Here is an 18,672-nt window from a genome sequence, read left to right as displayed (position 1 = left end):
GTAACTTCTTCTAGCTGATCTCTCTACAGGGAGATTTGTTTGTCGCTGAACTCTCTACAGGTGATTTATTTGCAGCTGAACTCTCTACATGATGGTTTCTTTGTAGCTGAACTCTCTACAAGGTAACTTCTTCTAGCTGATCTCTCTACAGGGAGATTTGTTTATAGCTGAACTCTCTACATGATGGTTTCTTTGAAGAAGGCCAGGCGCTTGTAAGCCACAGTGGTGGAGGCACCCATGCCTCCAGAAGTTGAAAAAACAAGAGGACTAAAATTACCATGTTCCACCTCTCGCACTCTCTCCTCATACTGACGGCGCTTCGAAGTTTCATGCTGGCGATAGGGATTACATTGGTTTGAAGGGGCATAAGGGTTAAATATTCTAAAATCAAAAAAAAAGGGGGGGGTTAAATATTCTAACATCAATAAAAGTAGGTTCAGAAGCCTTGATGTCCAAGCGAGCACCGACATCTTGGTTAGCTGTACGTAGGGAGAGAGATTCACCACTCAAGGGCTGAAGGGGAGGTTCAGTAGATACATCATGACAAACCTCTGACATTAATTCTGCAGTCAAATCTCGGATGTCATTGTGGCGGATGGTAGGGAAGGCTCTGTTCGGACAGCTGAGAGCATGTTCAATGTTGTTGGATCTGCCACAGATACAGCTGACAGGAAGATTCTTAGGAGCTAACGCATCACAAAAGTCACCTTTGTGGAGAGCAAATCCATGACATTCCAAAGGCAAAGTGGATAGCCAGGAGGATGCACCCTTCTCACCAGCAAGTTTCAGGGACAGTTGGAGATTGTTGGACAAAGTTGAGAAAAACTCTGAAAATCTTTGAGAGAGATTCTGACGTTTGATGGATAGAGCTTCTTGTTTAAGAGCACGCTATTGTTGTAGGATGGAGGAATCAAAGAAAGAAAGCTGATTCAAGATGGCAGATGCTAGGGGGGATGTAACGGATGTGGAAAACTGATAGCTGTCTTGGGAAGATTTACAAGGGTCAAATACACCAAGGCCCCCTTGACGGATTGGCAAAGCAAACATAGCCTGTTCAGAGTCATTAAGGGCATGGAGACATAACTTCGGCAGCAAGTGCAGACGAATAGCCTCCTCAAGGGGAGTGAGTTGAGAGGACAAATGGCTACCACCTTGTCAGCTGTTATTAACACAAATGACATGGTGCTCACGAGAGCTGAGAAAACCGCGATCCTTAGCCTGAAGCAGCTGTTAGGGGAGTCTATCCCTAACTAAAAACTGATTATCATGAAAATGGAGTCAGACAGAAAAGTAGTTTAGTTATCATGCCAGATATCAGTAGGTTGGTGACAAATATATTATGATGCGTGTGTAAGCTCCTTGTGGTTTGATAGTGTAGACCACCCACCTAGCCAGTAGCAAGTTCACTATTGTAACAATCGGCTGGTAGAGCAGTACAAGATAGGCAACATATCCTGACAGGGAAGATCCTTGGTGATCCGTCTCATTATCAGTTCCTGATCCAGAGCAACCCATGCCACTCGTAGTGGTCTTCTTCTGTATAAACACCAACTAGACTGCCTTGCAAACTACACTCACTAGCCTTTCCTCAACTGTACACACACCAACTTTTCTAACTACACTCAATTGTACACAAGCTACATATTCTTTAAAATGACACCTCTTAGAATACACCTAGTCACGTGGACTGTGTGTTACTAACATGTAGTATTATTTATTAGTAGTAGAGGAAACCGTCATAGTACAGCACTAAGAATGTGATGGATAACACAACTTGATTGTTGGGCTTATGTACAGTGGAATGGCAAATAATACATATTATCTTGCACAATGTAGCATTAGGCTTAGTCTGGCTATATTTGGAACATCAAATGTTTTTACTGCTGGCTGTGGGCGCACATCTGGTTTCCTGATGTTGATGTTGTTTGAAAACACAGTCTGTACCATTGTGAGCAAACGTTTTATGCTAAAGCAGCCGGTGTGCAAGAAATGAAAGCTATATAGAGCCTGTATTTTAACTTCTGTACTGTGAATAGGGCTGTGTAATAATAGTAAAACCTATATCTCGATAAGTGACAACCATTTTATCTTGATAATCGATATTATCTCGATAATAATGTAATATTATAAGCACAGTTTTACATATTTGTTGACATAAAGTCCTTGTCAAGTCAGAAATTTTACCTGTTCCTCATTTATTTCGATACCTTTCCAAAGGTTTTTCATCTGACTGTGGTTGATATACACCAGATTACGGAGATTTACTATTATCTCAATAATGAAAATCATTATCTAATTTACGATAGGTGATTTAGGTATCTAGATTATCTTTTTATCTAAATTATCTCCCAGCTCTATCTCCCAGCTCTAACTGTGAAGTATTATTCTGAGGCAGTTTATTTGTGCTAGATTGACATACAAATGGTGAGATGAGTCTCTGAAGGTACATGAACATTACATGTGTAAAAACTGTCCAGCAGTGAATAGTTATTCCCTATCTATAGATGTGTGTTTGTTTGTACGAGTCGATATGTTTTTGTTGTATACATTAGATCGATGAGTCTAGTATTTGGTACCATGAAGGATCACAAGAATTGTATATTGCCAGATACTGGATAGCTGAGTATTCTCTTCCAAGGTGTGTGTGTGTGTGCAGTGTGGTGCGTGTGTAGTGTAATGTAGAATTTGTGCCAGTATATATACATATATTTGGGTGGATAAAAATCCAAGAGAGCTAATATCTAGTTGTTGTAGTACAACAATTAGAATGATTTTGTCAGCATAAAACACTTGCATATGCTACAGTTTAATAAGATTTGGATTATTTTCCATAACATTTTATTTGTCAGACTGGCCAGTTTTTTTTAGTAACTTACTAAATAGGACTATACAGAGATGCAATAGTGTTGCCTTCAAAACTTTAAAAGCTCACCTTGAACTTGTGAGTGCCCACACATTTGATTCTCTACAGATCATAAGCTATTGGAAATGTTATCACATCTCCAAATTGTCCATCGATTGCAGAGCAAGGACAAGGATTGCTAAACAGAAGGAGGAGGAGGCCAAGCCACCAGCAGAGAAAGCTGCTCGACTACAAAAACTACACAAACGACTAAGGGTGAGTATCCTTCATATGTACTGATGTTGCTGTCGTGTATATTGTCAGTGTTGTGTTGGTTCTGTAGTCTTTTAAGGGGGTGGTCATTAAATGAAGTTTTGCCATGAAAAGGCATTGGAATACGTACATACATTGCTGGTATATTTTTAGTTTGTAGCTTAGGATCTCAAATGATAGTGATATGTGTTGGCAAGCAAGCATAGAAAAAGTAGTACAACTAGCTATAATGTGCTTTACACTATTACATACATTATATTAGAAATTGTGATATCACATTAGAAAGAAGCATTCATTGTCACATTGTGACGCTACAGGCTCATACATTCAACAAGCCTTCCAAAAATTTTTGTTAACAACACATCTCCAGTACACTTGATCAGTTTCTACTGTTGAACTATTGGCTGCTATTGGCTGTCTTATATACTGTAGTGTATAACAAGTGATTGTGGGTTTTAGTTGTTTGTAGTGCTATGGTGTACAGGCAGTTTGGTTTACCTAATCCGTACTCTTAAAGTGCCCTAGTATTACTTTTTAAATTTTTGATAGCATTTTGGACTTGTATTGGTAAAGCTATAGATGTCCAACACAAACCATTACTTAATAATAATGGTGGAGGTATGTGTAGTGAGTTGAACGAGACCAAAAATTTCTTTGAAAGACGCCACCAGATATATATACTGTTATTAGGTGAAATGGTCAAGTAAAGATTCTTTGAAGCCATACGTCTTGCGATTGATGGCCACAAAACCAGCTAACAACACTTTTAGAAGATTAGTGGTTTAGTAAGCTAGCTAATCCCTGTGTAAAGTGGATAGATATCAACAGGAGCTTATAAACGTCGAAGCCTTTGGCGCTAATAAGCTCCTAATATCAAGAATATCCATTTTTGGCTATTGTGAGGCTGGTTTAAGGGTGATAGTTTTGCCCAAACCTTCATGATCCCTAACATGCAGTATTACTCTGTGTAATTCAGTAAGCAATCCATCCCCTAGCCTACAGGCTAGTTATGTATGTAAAAAGCCTTTCCAAAAATGATCATGTGTTTAGTTATAGGTGCAGATGAACTCTTTCAACTGAAATTAAGCCACTATTTTTATATAGTATTTACTTGTGCACTTTGATTGTGGGGTTTGATTTTACATTACATCACTGAGATTAGGAAAGTCAAGTTCTATTAAACTTGTTATATACAAGTAAAGAAATTGTATGCCTGGTACTAGTATCTGCATCACAGAGATTTCCTTAATTCAGAAAGTTATGAGTTTGCAAACTACTCTTAGCAAGCCTACACTTATGCATACACACTTGTATGTATTTGTACGGTGCATGCGCACTAAGACCTGGTCACTATTATAACCTATCTAGTGTCTAAATTGACCAACCTTGAACATGCCCAAATATGTCATTTGTATACAAAGTCTCGTGACAACAGCATTAAGGTCTAAACCTGAAAACTTAATTATTTTGTCTTTTGCATACAACGTGAGCGCTCCAGTGCAATCATGCAAGGTCAGAAATTTTGACCCAATGGTGACCAGATTAGTTTAGTTGTAGTTGACTGTGTTAGTGTCACACTTTTGTACACTCGCAGGTAGTGACCAACTCGTGCAGTCAGGTTGGTGATGATCGGCCGATATCATTCTGTCACTTCTCACCTAACTCTGAAATGTTAGCCACCAGATCATGGTGAGCACTAAATATGATATGTTTAATATTGTAGTCTGTGTGCAACATTTGAAGTATGGTACTCATGGTTACGTATGTGTGTAATTTCATATTCCTATTGGGTTCCTACATCTTGAAACTAAGTCACTGAATTGATCTAATCTATCAACACATCCATCACTACTGTTAATCTATACAATGTAGACTGTTGAAAGTTTTACTGTGGTGATAGTTTTCTTAACTGCAAGCTCATTATATTGACTATGTCAAGTAAGTCCCAAAGATACAGCTTTCTGGCCTTACAAAGCCAGCTCATTACCATGGCTACATATAATTTTTAATCCTAAAAGTAATCACAACAATGTGTTGCTTTTATTTGAACATGGGAAACACAGCCCCACCTAAACCATTACTATACACGTGGCTCTTACATTTGTTTTGTTGTACCATCTTAGGAGTGGACTGTGTAAATTGTGGACTGTGCCTGATTGTGAGCCGATCCGTGTGCTGCGAGGTCACAATGATCGTGTTGGAGCAATCGTGTTTCATCCTCAAGCTACACTAGGATTATCAGAGACCTCCTTAGGACTAGCATCATGTGCAGCTGATGGATCAGTATACCTGTGGAACCTGACCAGGTACATCTATAGATACTGTATTTGTACTTTATGCAGTACGGTGGTGAATGTATATACTTACATATATAGAACTGCTACATGTAATTTAAAGCCTGGGTGTGTAATAATACCTTTGCACGATTTTGGATCCAGTGTTAAAGTGATCACACCATCTACATGTTTGTTTATTTATTATCTTCATGTGCACATGTATCTTCAAGGGATATGTTTTAACTCTTGTGATTTTCATTTATTCCAGTGATACACCGATAGCAGAATTAGAGGGTCATTCTCAGAGAGTATCCAGATTGGCTTATCATCCTTCTGGGAGATTCCTTGGAATTGCATGGTATGGACTGCATTGTTGTTTATATCTAGTGAAGCAAAGGTGTCCATTAATGTCCGGTTTGTTCAGTAATTGCTTAGTAGATCTTTCCTTTCACTGACGTTATATTCTACTTTTATTATTGCCATGTGATATGATGTGTGTGTGTGTTCACAAAAATATTTGGCTAGGGACTTAAGCCAGGAGCTCATAAGTATGCAATGCTGAAGTCCATACAGTTTTTGTACAGAGCTGAAATACTCTAATAGAACATACACTTGTACACAAAATACTCTAATAGAACATACACTTGTACACAAAATACTCTAATAGAACATACACTTGTACACAAAATACTCTAATAGAACAGTCATTTCCAATTTCTAATAAATGTGGGTATGAATAAAGGAGGATTGGATAACTGAGGGTCTACTGTACTGTTGGGCAGTTGAAGTGGACCAGTGTGTATAACTGTCAACGGTGTCTCTGTACCGGCCAATTCAAATAACAAAGTGTAATAGAACTTTGAATACTTTATCAGACATACACTTGTTATAGAGCAATTCTATTGTGTGTCATTTCATGTTTGCATTATAAATTCCTGACACCCCATTTAAAATTACACTGTAGAATTAAGATGCTTCTCTGTACATCTTCTGCACTTAATGCATGTACTACTTCTAAAGAGTTTCATTTTTATTTTCTGACTGTTAATATGTTGTAAACTGTATTTTTACAGTTTTGATAACTCATGGCGACTATGGGACCTGGGAACATGTGGTGAAGTTCTTCATCAGGTCAGTAACTAGCTGGTTGCTATGGTGGATTAGTGTTATGTGTATTAGGAAGGACATTCAAGACCAGTGTATAATATTGCCTTTCATGTTGATGGGTCCATAGTAGCTACAAGGTAATGTGTGTGTGTGTGTGTGTGTAGTGAAGTGTGTGTACATGTCTGTGTGTGTGTAAGGTGTCTGTGTTTGTCTCTGTGTCTTTCTGTATGTGGTGTGTACATGTGTGTGATTACAGTTGTGACTGTCTCAGCAAAGAACCTGCATAATTAGCACAGTTTACAAGTTTTTTTCTGTTGTCTCTTGTGTTATCTACAGTGTCTAAATAATGAGTTAGCAAAGTTGCAGCTTATTGTGGTGATTATAGGTAGACAGTAGAAAGAGCAAAAATAATCAGTTTGTACAGTGATTATGCTGAAAAAAAAAACAAACAAAAAAAAAAACAGCTACAGGCAATAGGTTTCAGTTTGTATTGGTCTACAGAGTTGGGATTTGGCTTAAACTGTAGAATAGCCAATCCATTAAGGTACATGTATAGTGTTAGCCGTAAACTCACTTGTGCATACAAATATGAAGGCATTTTAATTGAAGAAATAATAGCAATTTTGTTTACGTCTACTGCATCATATAATAAACACACGTGAAAAAATACCCTTAGGGCTATTGTAAGACAGTCAAACTCTCTATGAGCAGGAGGTATATAAGTTTAATTGATTTGAGACCAGAGGGATGAGACAAGCCCGTGTAATGGAATTAAATGCTACAGATTTGAGACTTACTTTCGATTAACGGCTCAATTTTATGAAAAAAGTATGCTTGCATGTGCAAGCTATGTTTGCTGAGATGATCACATTTTGTAACATAAGAGTGGAATAAGAGAAACAATTGTCATCCTGTTTTGTTGTATAGTGCAATGGATGGATGTGGTAGACTATGGGACTTGAGGTCTGGCAAGTGTATCTTACTGATGGATGGTCACCTTAGTGGAGTACTAGGAGTAGACTTCTCTCCCAATGGGTAATGTGACATATACACAAACACTGACATGCTTACCATTACATTGGTACAATGGAATCTGACTTGTTTAGAAGGGCCACCTCTTAAAACTGGCCATCTTTAAATTCACCAAATTAGGATATTTATACAGCTATTCACCAGTCTATATTTTAACTGGCTAGGACAGTTTCCACTTTGGTTTACTGATTAGTACAATACCATGTTTCAGTGATTTAATTATTACTATTGTGTATAAACACCATTGCATAGAAGCCATAGATATGTGTGTAAGCACATTAGTGCATTGGGATTTCATGTGGTGCTTGAAAGGTAGTGGGTGCCTTTAACCCACAGTTTTATTTCATGTTAGTCGAAACTCTCAACAAAGCTTTTTGTGCAACCACACATTATATGTAGGGTTGCCCGTAGTTGAAGCATGCAATAGTAGTGTACACGGTTGTATTGCTGACTCATAAATACTGGGTAGTTCATATTGTTGTATTTCAGAGTACATCTGGCTACTGGAGGTGATGATCATCTCGTAAAAGTTTGGGACCTCAGAAAGGCCAAATGTGTGTACACCATACCAGCCCATACCAATCTTGTATCTCATCTCAAGTACCAAGGTACAGGGTGGAGGGTATACATGGCTTCATCATGTGTTCATATTCTTTCAGTAACTGATGGAAACTACTTAATAACTGCATCTTATGACAACACTGCTAAGGTATGTACTGTGAATTGAACATACGATGACTCCAGAGGATGCGTACGCACATTAATTGTATAATTTCATGTGAGTCTCAATAGTCGTTACACAAAACCAGCAAACATTGAAGTTCAATATGCTCAGTAAATCTTTAGATACCACTTTACGTAAAATGTACTTTGTTTTGAAAGAGCCTGTCCTACCTCCTCTGCAATGATTCTTAGAGAATTCTTAGAGACTGAATACACTGTATGTAAAGTTGATATTTCAACATAGAAGTTCATTATGTTCATCACTAAGTGCATACCAACAAAACTTTTTGTACCGAGGTTACTAGATTCTATATGAAACTTTCTCCCTGAAAAGCAACTCACTCACTGGCTAGCATGTTTATTGGGATCTGAAATTTGTTATGTGCACATAAGAGAGTTTAGACATGCATATTACTGTTTGAACTATGAGAAATTGTAGTAGTACATGTTTGTATGTACCACCTGATGTAGATTTGGACACATCCTGGGTGGGCACCAATTAGAACACTGGCAGGACATGAAAGCAAGGTCATGGCAGTAGACATCTCTTCAAGTGAGTGATTGTAGTTCATCATCACATGTGAAGTGTTGCTGTTGTCTCTGTTTACAGATCAGCAATACATTGTAACTGCATCATATGATAGAACATTTAAGCTCTGGACTAGTGATGAGTCATGAGCTAGTAGAGTAGATAGCTGTGTAGTATATTCCTTTACACTATGATATGTACCTATGGTCCTTTTTTATGTTCTAATATGTGTAAAAGATTGTCATGTAGTTGTGTGGACTACAATAGGTAGCTAATGAGCATGGTTTTATTAGGCCTGCTGTCAGATCTGTTGAAGCAGAATTGGAGCCCAGTCTTGAGCCCAGTAACTGCTTGTGTTTGTAGGAAGGTGGAGAACAGCAGAAGTATCGGGTGCAATTACGACTCTTGCACACTGCTCCATAACTAATCTATGGACAATAAGGCACCCCCACGTCGATGTTAGTTGCAGAAATCACGTGTTCCTGACCTTCACGCCCTACCAAGTACTGACGATGGAGGTAAACCCAGGTCCTATTCATTCAACAGGTAATGCAAAAGTGTTATCAGATCATTTATGTTGTAAAGTAATAGTATAATATGGCATATTGGCTGCGCAATCAGCTATGAATTGATGGGCGGGGTCACTTGTAGCATAGAAATAAATTCTGCGTTTCCAGTCATGGACTTGCAAGCATATTTGCATGTAGGCGGGCGGTCCATTAAGATTGGCAGCTTTATTTACCTGGCACAACCATAAAAAGCTGTATAATTTATTTTATTTTAATTGTTTTTTAATGCAGGCAAGGCCTGCATTATAGGTCTATGGCTTAAGCTTGTACCTTTGTTTTTAAGTCGCAAAATTAGAATTTGTGTTGATTTGTGCTGACTAGATAGCTACACTACAGTAGTGTTGTGAGCCCTTGTGGCACCACTCAGGTGTAGAGGTGTACCAATAATCCAATTGGCTTTGGCTATATTGGCCTTGTTTTTGCATAACTTCATCATCAGATCAGTAACATGTGTAAACAAGCAGCAGATATAGATACACATAAACTTTTATTTATGAGCACTCGTGTTCAAGTAATATCCTAGCAACACCTGTTGTCAACTGTTGCCCACACTGTAACTTTATAGCTGAAGTTAGAGCAAAAATTGTAAGAGGAAGGGGTCTATGCTACCATATCAGATCAGCTTTGTTACCGTATGTAATCCACTGTCAAATTAACTGCTTAAACAGCTTACATGTACCTTACTACCTTTGCTAAGAATCCTTAATTTGTATAGACCTTTCCAAATGTATTGTGTCTCGTTGTCCTCCTATTTGTGTTGGGGTATTGAGTGCTACCAGAAGAAAGGTACCTCTTACTGGCTCTTAGCTATTTCTTTGGTGCAGTATGGCTTTTCACTTCACAAGGGTCAGTTTGTTGATATAATGTGTTTCTGTTACGGTTTATTCCCACCTTATCTACCTTCTCATTGTGTGTGTGGCTAAGATTTTCTGTGTTTCATGTTCACATGGTACCTTTGTGCCAACTTCAAAATTGTTATTTAAGGTGTGCCATATGAGTCTCCCTGGCAATCCCTTACAGGGTAGTTGTTGCATAATTATTCTGCTGTGCTTGAAAAGTAGATCTTTGTTTGACTACAGGTTTTTAGTGGTCTATTAATGTGCGTGTTGTTTAAAAACTTTGTAGTAACCAGTTGATCTTCACTCTACTCACTTTCTCCAGTCTACATAGCCATATAACAGGGACTTGGTGTCAACCAGGGAAGCAGCTCACTCAGCTCTAACATCAATGGGTACCTAGTGTTAGCTGGGGAAGCAAATGCCCAACTGTCCTTGTCTTGTTTAGCAGTGTTGGGGCCATTGTGAAACTTTGGGTCCCGTGTCCTCTCTATGAGACCTGGACAGTGCTGCAAGACAGTGCTGCAAGTTAGCCTGCACAAGGTTCATCTTTTGTGTGAATATGTATGTACTTTGCTCCTATATTTATGTGCAGGTGCGTACATGTATGTGTTAGAGATGCAACAATATATCGATATATTGAGTATTGAGTGAGACCATGATACGTATCGATACAAAATATTAGGTCATTGATATATTGTGTATAGCGATACTGTATATCAATGTATCGAGGTGTATGGACATAAGCAATGTACTGTATTTCTAGAAATAGAAGCTATTAAGCTACAATTTAAAAACAAACTACAACTCTATTTTGTTGATATTCTTTGCAGGCAACAAGCACTGAATTTTGCAGTGCATTCAGAAACACTGAGCATCTCTGTGTGATGTAAGACCAGTAGCCGGCTAGAGCCGGGCTTCATATACTGTACAGTGATGGTATGTATTTAGTGCATATGTCAGCAATACTACAGTTCCTTATTTCTAGCAAATACATAAGGAGACAATATACTGAATCATCAAGGAAGTTGAACACTGTCTAGGTGAAGAAGACTGGAATGAACTAGATCACTACTTACAACAATAGTTATTCATCTATCAAAGTTTTGTCCCACCTACTCCATTTAGGTAAACGAGGGGCTATATAAAAATTCATGATCCATGATTTAGATTAAAGTTATATCATAGCAATGGCGGATCCAGGATGGGGCATTTGGGGCAAATGCCCCCCCTTCAAGAAATTGCATACAAGATCGAGATACTCTAATAGAGCAGTCAATTACTCTAATAAAGCAGTCAATTACTCTAATAAAGCAGTCACAATGTTCATGAGGCAGTGTAGCTTACCTATGAAGCTATAAAATAGGATTTTGTTTTACATAACAGTATTGTTGTGACCTTTTTTTTTGGTCTTCAACTGTTTTTTCAGCCAGGTGCCCCCCTTCTTTCCAAACTCTGGATCCGCCCCTGCATAGGGTGATGCATTTACTATGTAATCACTATGAAAAGCAGCCAGTTTACTATGTGTTCACTTACAAACAAATTGTCTATTCATTTGTACCATTAGTGTAGTCTGTACCACCTGAGGTACCACCAGCCCTAGAGGTGAATGTCCAGACTACGTTTTTCCATCAGAGCAATTTACTTTGACTTGAGAGTTGACCAAATCCCCCTCTTTGCCGGTATGGGGTTAGACTGACAAAACTTTGATGGGTGCATTGTTATTCACTATAACTTTTTATGGTAATTTATTTTACGAATAGTTTATTGTTATTGTACATAAAACTAAAATTTAATGGTAAAAATTACAAATAATGAATTTGGTAAAATTACAAAAATTAATAATGAATTTGGCGCATTGTTCGAGTACAGAGTTGAGTTGCGGGTAATTGTCACATGCTTTTACCTATCTCGAGATATGGCCAACAATGCTACTGAGCTCGAGTCCAAGAATGGAGATCAAGCGATTGTGGAGTGCTGTATATTTGTGCACACGATCATCGTGCTGCAGCTGGACCGTGGCATAGTCAGCTGTTGTAGGTTTAGTAGCCTGAGTGATACCATGCCTCGAAAGCTACCCTATGGGGTGCCGTTTGTACCAAAATTGTACAAAAATGCCTTATTTATAAACTATAAGCATACTTTATAAATCAATGCACTACTTTATAAATCATGAACATATACTTTATAAATCATATGCATGATTTATAAACCATATACCTGATTTATAAACCATATACCTGATTTATAAATCATTGACATACTTTATAAACTATAACAATGATTTATATAAATTATACATGTGATTTGTAAACTATAACACTTATTTGTAAAGTATAAACACTGATTTATAAATTATAATATTAATTTATATATCAATGTACTACTTTATAAATCATGTGTATAGTTTATAAATCATGTGTATAGTTTATAAGTCATACACATGATTTATAAATCAATAACATACTTTATGAACCATACATGCATAATTTATAAATCATCATTATGATTTATAAATTGCACATGTCAGATTAATAAATCATAAGTATATTTTACAAACCATCATCACGAGTGACTTAGTTTGGTTATTGTTGTATTTTATAAATCATTGTCCTACTTTATAAATTTAACACATACTTTACAAATCACATGTACAATTTACTATTGTAAACTAATACTATGATATATAAATCAATAGTGTAATTTAGTAGCCATACAGGTGTATTTTGCATGTTGTTTAGTATCGATAGTTAGAATTCATATCAATATTACTTAGATGTGTATCAAATGTAAGGCATTTGTGGCATGTGATCCAGCACAGGATTCAGCACACTTAGTAGCTACAAGCTTTGGAAGCTGTTGTGAGCACTTGCACTAATGAGAGCAACCCGGCAAAATGGAGTATATTACCATTACCAATGCCCCTGCCAGTGGTTCCACCAACTATGCCACTGTTGTCACCAATTATGCCACTGTTGTCACTGACCGGCTTGAGCCCAAATCCTACACCATGTAAGAGTAGCCAGCAAGAGTGGCATAATTAGTGGAATTACTGGCAGGAGAGTTACTCACGACGATGACAGGGGCATTGGTAATGGTGATACTCCACTTTGCCGGGTTGCTCTCATTAGTGCAAGTGCTCACAACAGCTTCCAAAGCTTGTAGCTACTAAGTGTGCTAAATCCTGTGCTGAATCACATGCCACAAATGCTTTCCATTTGATGCACATCTAAGCAATATAGATATGAATTCTAACTATCGATACTAAACAACAACATATGGCTACTAAATTACACTATTGATTTATATATCATGTATTAGTTTACAAAAGTAAATTGTACATGTGATTTGTAAAGTATGTGTTAAATTTATAAAGTAGGACAATGATTTATAAAATACAACAATAACCAAACTAAGTCACTCGTGATGATGGTTTGTAAAATATACTTATGATTTATTAATCTGACGTGTGCAATTTATAAATCATAATGATGATTTATAAATTATGCATGTATGGCTCATAAAGTATGATATTGATTTATAAATCATGCGTATGATTTATAAACTATACACATGATTTATAAACTATACACATGATTTATAAAGTAGTACATTGATATATAAATTAATATTATAATTTATAAATCAGTGTTTATACTTTACAAATAAGTGTTATAGTTTACAAATCACATGTATAATTTATATAAATCAATGTTATAGTTTATAAAGTATGTCAATGATTTATAAATCAGGTATATGGTTTATAAATCAGGTATATGGTTTATAAATCAGGTATATGGTTTATAAATCATGCATGCATATGATTTATAAAGTATATGTTCATGATTTATAAAGTAGTGCATTGATTTATAAAATATATGTTCATGATTTATAAAGTAGTGCATTGATTTATAAAGTATGCTTGTAGTTTACAAATAAGGCATTTTTGTACAATTTTGGTACAAACGGCACCCCATACTACCCTGTAGCTTAGACATATTATTTATTTATTATTTATTTATTTATTATCAATTTACGTAGGACGTATACTGAATCACTGATGGTGTCGTGGCGAGTTATTTGATCAAAGCTAATCGTATTCATGATTGCCAATGCCGAAGTCTATTATGCACCTATCAACAGTGTTGGGCAAGTTACTTTTTAAAGTAACTAGTTACATATTACTTGCAGCTGAACTATTTAGTTACAGTTACATATTACCCATAAAATAAAGTAACTGTAATAATATTACATATTATTGTGTCCATAGCCTTAAGCTGTCACGTGTGAAACTACCACCTTATCACGTGACACGATTTCGTTGTTGGACAATGTGCAAGTCTTGATATAAGTAAGTAGCTGGTGAATAAGCCTCCTTTAGTAGGCTTCATTACTTCGTTGTGGCTAGGCGTTACTCAGCGGTCGGTTACTAACAAGATTAGTAACTTCGTTACTTTTAGTAATAATATTACGTAATATTAGATTCGTTACAGTAACTATATTACTTAGGTAACGCGTTACATTTGCAAGTAGAGTAACTTGAGTTATATTACCTGTTTTTATAGCGTATTTCGTTATATTACTTTGTTACCACAAAAGTAATAATATTACGTAACGCGTTACATAAGTAGCGCGTTACTCCCAACACTGCCTATCAATGTATTGCCCCACTACCCCCCCCCCTCGGGAATATATGGGGCTATAGTGGGGATTTGACACAGCCGAATGTCAAATGCCCCATAGTAGGGCAAACCTATCGTGTCAAATCCCCACCGTTGGCCCCAGTTGCAACGCGGGATTTACTCGGGATTTGACATAGCGAAGGAAGTTACAATAAAAAAATATTTGGGTGCTTACTGAACGATCGTCAAATGCCCCATAGTGGGGCAGCAGTTTCATGTCAATTCCCCCTGTAAAGCCCCACTTACGCCCGAGGGGGGGGTGGTGGGGCAATACATTGATAGGTGCATTAGGTGGATGTAAGAGATGTAGCTATATAGAGAGCTTTAAGCTGGCTAGAAAGTTTTTCTAAGGGGCAGGAAACTAGCTTCAATTCCATGCACTTTATACAAAAATTAATAGTTATGCTTGACTTAATATAAAAATGACAAGCTATTGAGGCATGGATCCATCGAGGCATGCTATAGCTATCACATTAGTTACCTAGATCAGATCATAGCTATACATTATAGTAGATGCAAACAAAATTGCATGATAGTGTGCATGTCACCATGCAGTGCTTTCAGAAGTGTGTACGTGAATAAATATTTACTGTAAAGCTACAACATTATGTGTGCCTTATAAATGCAGCTGACATTGAAATCTTGGGTCACTGCATATCATGCTACAGAAATAAGAGGAGTACTGAGCAAGTACTGAGTATTGCCGAATGATGAAACAGCATGAAGAAGCTGGTGCTGATGTGTGCACTAGCTGTGATGACAAGCAGAACAACATCACAACATGTCGCCAGCAGCTGCGACATGATGGGAGCAATGCCACCTGTAAAAAAAAGTTGACTGTTGCGAAGAACTGGGACTTCCTCAGTGTTGCTTAAACTTAGCAGGTCTCCACCTGGAATGCTATGCTTCAAACCCAGACAACTTGAAGACACCATGCAAATGCAACTGGTTACATGATGCCGTATAATGAGGAAAAATGGGAAAAGTGGCTTCAACAGTTTACACTTCAAACACAGTGTGAATACACTGCCCGAAATGGCTCTAAAGCCAACATTAAAACAAGAGAAAAAGGTGTTATCAGAGTAAACAAAGGCCAGTTCTCCTATACATCATCATGGGTACATACATATAATTGCTTGTGTGGAGGCAAGGGGAAGTTAAATCCACCAAGTCTAGATGCGGAGAAGAAATCACGTGCTTCAATTGACACTCGTCGTCTTGGTTGTCCAGCATGCATTTACATTAGACACCTTATAGTCAGCAACGGGATGGAAATTTTAGAAATCAAAGTGCCATTGTTACGTGCACACTTGTCATCACACACTCCATCATCCATCAAAGATCAGCTTACGATGAAACCTCTAACTGAGATAGAGCAGAAGGTCACAGACTTGGTACAAGTGTACTTCTTAAATCAAAGAGCTTTAAGAATGCTTCTGAAGAGTTGGGTTGAGAAAGATCTTATACCAGCCCACATTGAAAGTGGAGGCTGACATCAGGGTAATGGTAACAAAAGTTATGACAAAACAATGCAATGGACTCACTCTTTGATCAAGATGCAGTAATGGAGCTACTACAAAGCACTGCAGGTATAAAGTATTACTTCCGGCAATACAACAAAGGTACTGCAAAGTATATGAATTAGTTTAATTTGATCAATATAGCTACCATATTTTATTTTATAGGCTTGAAAGTTATATAAGCAAAGCTGGGTCTCACATGAACAGTAACAATCCCATTACGACACACACTGACTGGCTCCAAAACAGCAGGTACACCTCCAGACACCTGAGCATGACGAATAGTTTCATTCACTGCAGCATGCTGAGGAATATGGCCTCCACTATGCCTGCAAGACAAACCGTGAGTTCCAAAAACATCAACTTTACTGCCACAAACACACGTGCGCTTAACAACGATGGGAACACCGAGACGTAGACCAAGAACAATCCTCAAAGATTCATTGTCCAGCTTAGTGCCCAAGGAAGGTACAGGTAGAGCACCAAGCCACGCACCAGACTCTGAGGAGGAAACTGACAATAGACGAGCCTTTGTCCTAGCATCAGAGGCAGAGTCCAAAAGAGATGAAAAATGATGTTCGTAAAGCAGTTCATCCCAACTATGTTGATAATGTCTGCGGTCTTCAGGGGGCATAGGATACTCAGCAGACCACTGGTCAAGAGCCTCGTGGAGGAGAGAAGATTCAAAAGTTAAACCGGAAGTAGTCAAGATGGAAGAAACTAGTTCGGAGGTACTATGAAGGGAAGAAAGATAGCTGGGCAGACTTAAATCAATACCACTATGGATTCCCAAACCTCCTTTGGCAGCAGGGAGAATAGACTGAGCCCACGCAGAAGAACTGATGTTTATGTTGGTAATAGTCTGGAGGGAAGTGCAGATTAACCCATCAAACTTCTCTAAAAGTCCAGAAACCCTCCAGGATGGAGAAGTGCGCAGGAGATAAAGGAGTTTGGGGATGGCAAAACAATGACGCAGCAGATAAAAGGCATCATGAGCAAATAAAGTCTCCAGACGTGAAATAAGAGTCTGAATACATCCAAGCTTGGATTCGAAACTTGAAGGTAGTGCATCAAGAGTAATAGGGGAACCCAACAAAGTCACCTCTGAAGAATCAAGGAGACGGACACCAGGTGCAACAGATTGTAGTTCATCAACAAAGGGGGTGGAAGATGCACCTGCAATGTACATTTCACATTTGGAAAGGTTCAAGGAGAGTCCCAGGGAAGAAGATTGATCCAGAATAGTTGTAAAATCTGCTAGAACAGACTGTGGTGAGCCACCAAGAGTGCCATCATCAAGATACCAAACATTAAATGTTTATACTAGCTCACTAGCCAAGGAATGGATGGCTAGACTGAAAAGGACTGGACCCAAGGGGTCACCTTGCTGCACACCAGTAGCAGATGGAATGATGGAGTCACCAGAAATTGACCAATAAAATCAAACCACCAATACTTTGAGTTGATGATAGACTACTTGAACAATGTTGAGAGTGAATATCGTGGCATACGAACAACCCTACGAACTGCTGCAACAAAAAATCACGTGATTTTAAGACATTTGTATGGTTTCTACCAGAAGAAAGTGACAAACTTGGCTGCCACACTGGTGTTATTCAAGTTACACTTAGCCTAACACATTGCAATAGTTAGGTAGTTGATTGGAGGATATCGATTTTTCGCGTTGCGGACCCTAATATATATATTTATTTATGATTGTAAAACTCACAAATTTGAGTATAAAAACAATGTCTTTAGATTATTAATTACTGTTTTTCATTGAATGTGACAGTGTTGATTGAAGAATACTATCAAAATCATTTAGGGAAAAAATATCATTGATTGGTAGTTGATTCCATAGGGTAATTGATCTTGGGTAAAAACTAAATTTGTATGCATCAACAGTAGCAGATGGTTTGATGAACTTATCCTGGTTTCCTCGTAAGCATCTTGTAGAATGTACAATATAACTGGGGATAGGAAGCTCTCATATCAAAAAAGGCCAATGAGGATTGTCAACTGAACTACTCAGAGCAAAATCTTTGCACAGAACAAAGTTTTAGCCTCAATTCTTGTGATATATCCACCAAAACAGCCCAATGTCCATCTTGAATCCTTGTTGGCAGCCTCACATTGGTCAAACTAAATGTATGAATTTGTCATGAAAATTTTTGTAATGCCCGCTGTTCTTTTCCCAATGGAAATACATGTATTTACGCTAAATTTAGAAAACGCAAAAAAGCGTCCATTAGAATTCATAATTTGCCCGACACACCATACATG

The 18,672-nt window shown here is 37.7% G+C and overlaps 2 protein-coding genes and 1 long non-coding RNA gene across 4 annotated transcripts in view; all 3 read left to right on the top strand.

Annotated features, from left to right (window-relative positions):
• Window positions 1-9,040, top strand: part of LOC136265338 (U4/U6 small nuclear ribonucleoprotein Prp4-like) — a 98,087-nt gene extending 89,047 nt beyond the window's left edge. Inside the window, exon 18 of the transcript XR_010705479.1 lies at window positions 8,984-9,040. The gene's annotated coding sequence lies outside the window, so the exon portion shown is untranslated. The remainder of the gene's footprint in view (window positions 1-8,983) is intronic.
• On the top strand, window positions 2,033-8,991 carry LOC136265339 (U4/U6 small nuclear ribonucleoprotein Prp4-like). 2 transcript variants are annotated; one of them, XM_066060138.1, is made up of 12 exons: window positions 2,033-2,638; window positions 3,025-3,118; window positions 4,710-4,804; window positions 5,239-5,421; window positions 5,660-5,749; window positions 6,465-6,522; window positions 6,571-6,635; window positions 7,426-7,533; window positions 8,020-8,138; window positions 8,190-8,239; window positions 8,725-8,806; window positions 8,864-8,991. In XM_066060138.1, exons 3-12 carry the CDS (start codon window positions 4,785-4,787, stop codon window positions 8,929-8,931), a joined length of 843 nt encoding a protein of 280 aa, XP_065916210.1. In that variant the 5' UTR covers window positions 2,033-2,638; window positions 3,025-3,118; window positions 4,710-4,784; the 3' UTR covers window positions 8,932-8,991. The 2 variants fall into 2 exon arrangements, with proteins under 2 accessions (XP_065916210.1, XP_065916208.1); XM_066060136.1 differs by having other exon boundaries at window positions 2,972-3,118.
• Window positions 9,041-9,189: 149 nt separating the features above from the next.
• Window positions 9,190-11,376, top strand: LOC136266424 (uncharacterized). The gene is made up of 3 exons (XR_010706109.1): window positions 9,190-9,328; window positions 11,021-11,126; window positions 11,176-11,376. It is a non-coding gene; the product is annotated as an uncharacterized lncRNA (long non-coding RNA).
• The last annotated feature ends 7,296 nt before the right edge of the window (window positions 11,377-18,672 follow it).

This window comes from Dysidea avara, chromosome 9, assembly GCF_963678975.1.
Source record: "Dysidea avara chromosome 9, odDysAvar1.4, whole genome shotgun sequence".
Lineage (NCBI taxonomy): Eukaryota > Metazoa > Porifera > Demospongiae > Dictyoceratida > Dysideidae > Dysidea > Dysidea avara.
This window is presented reverse-complemented; position numbering and strand designations above follow the sequence as displayed.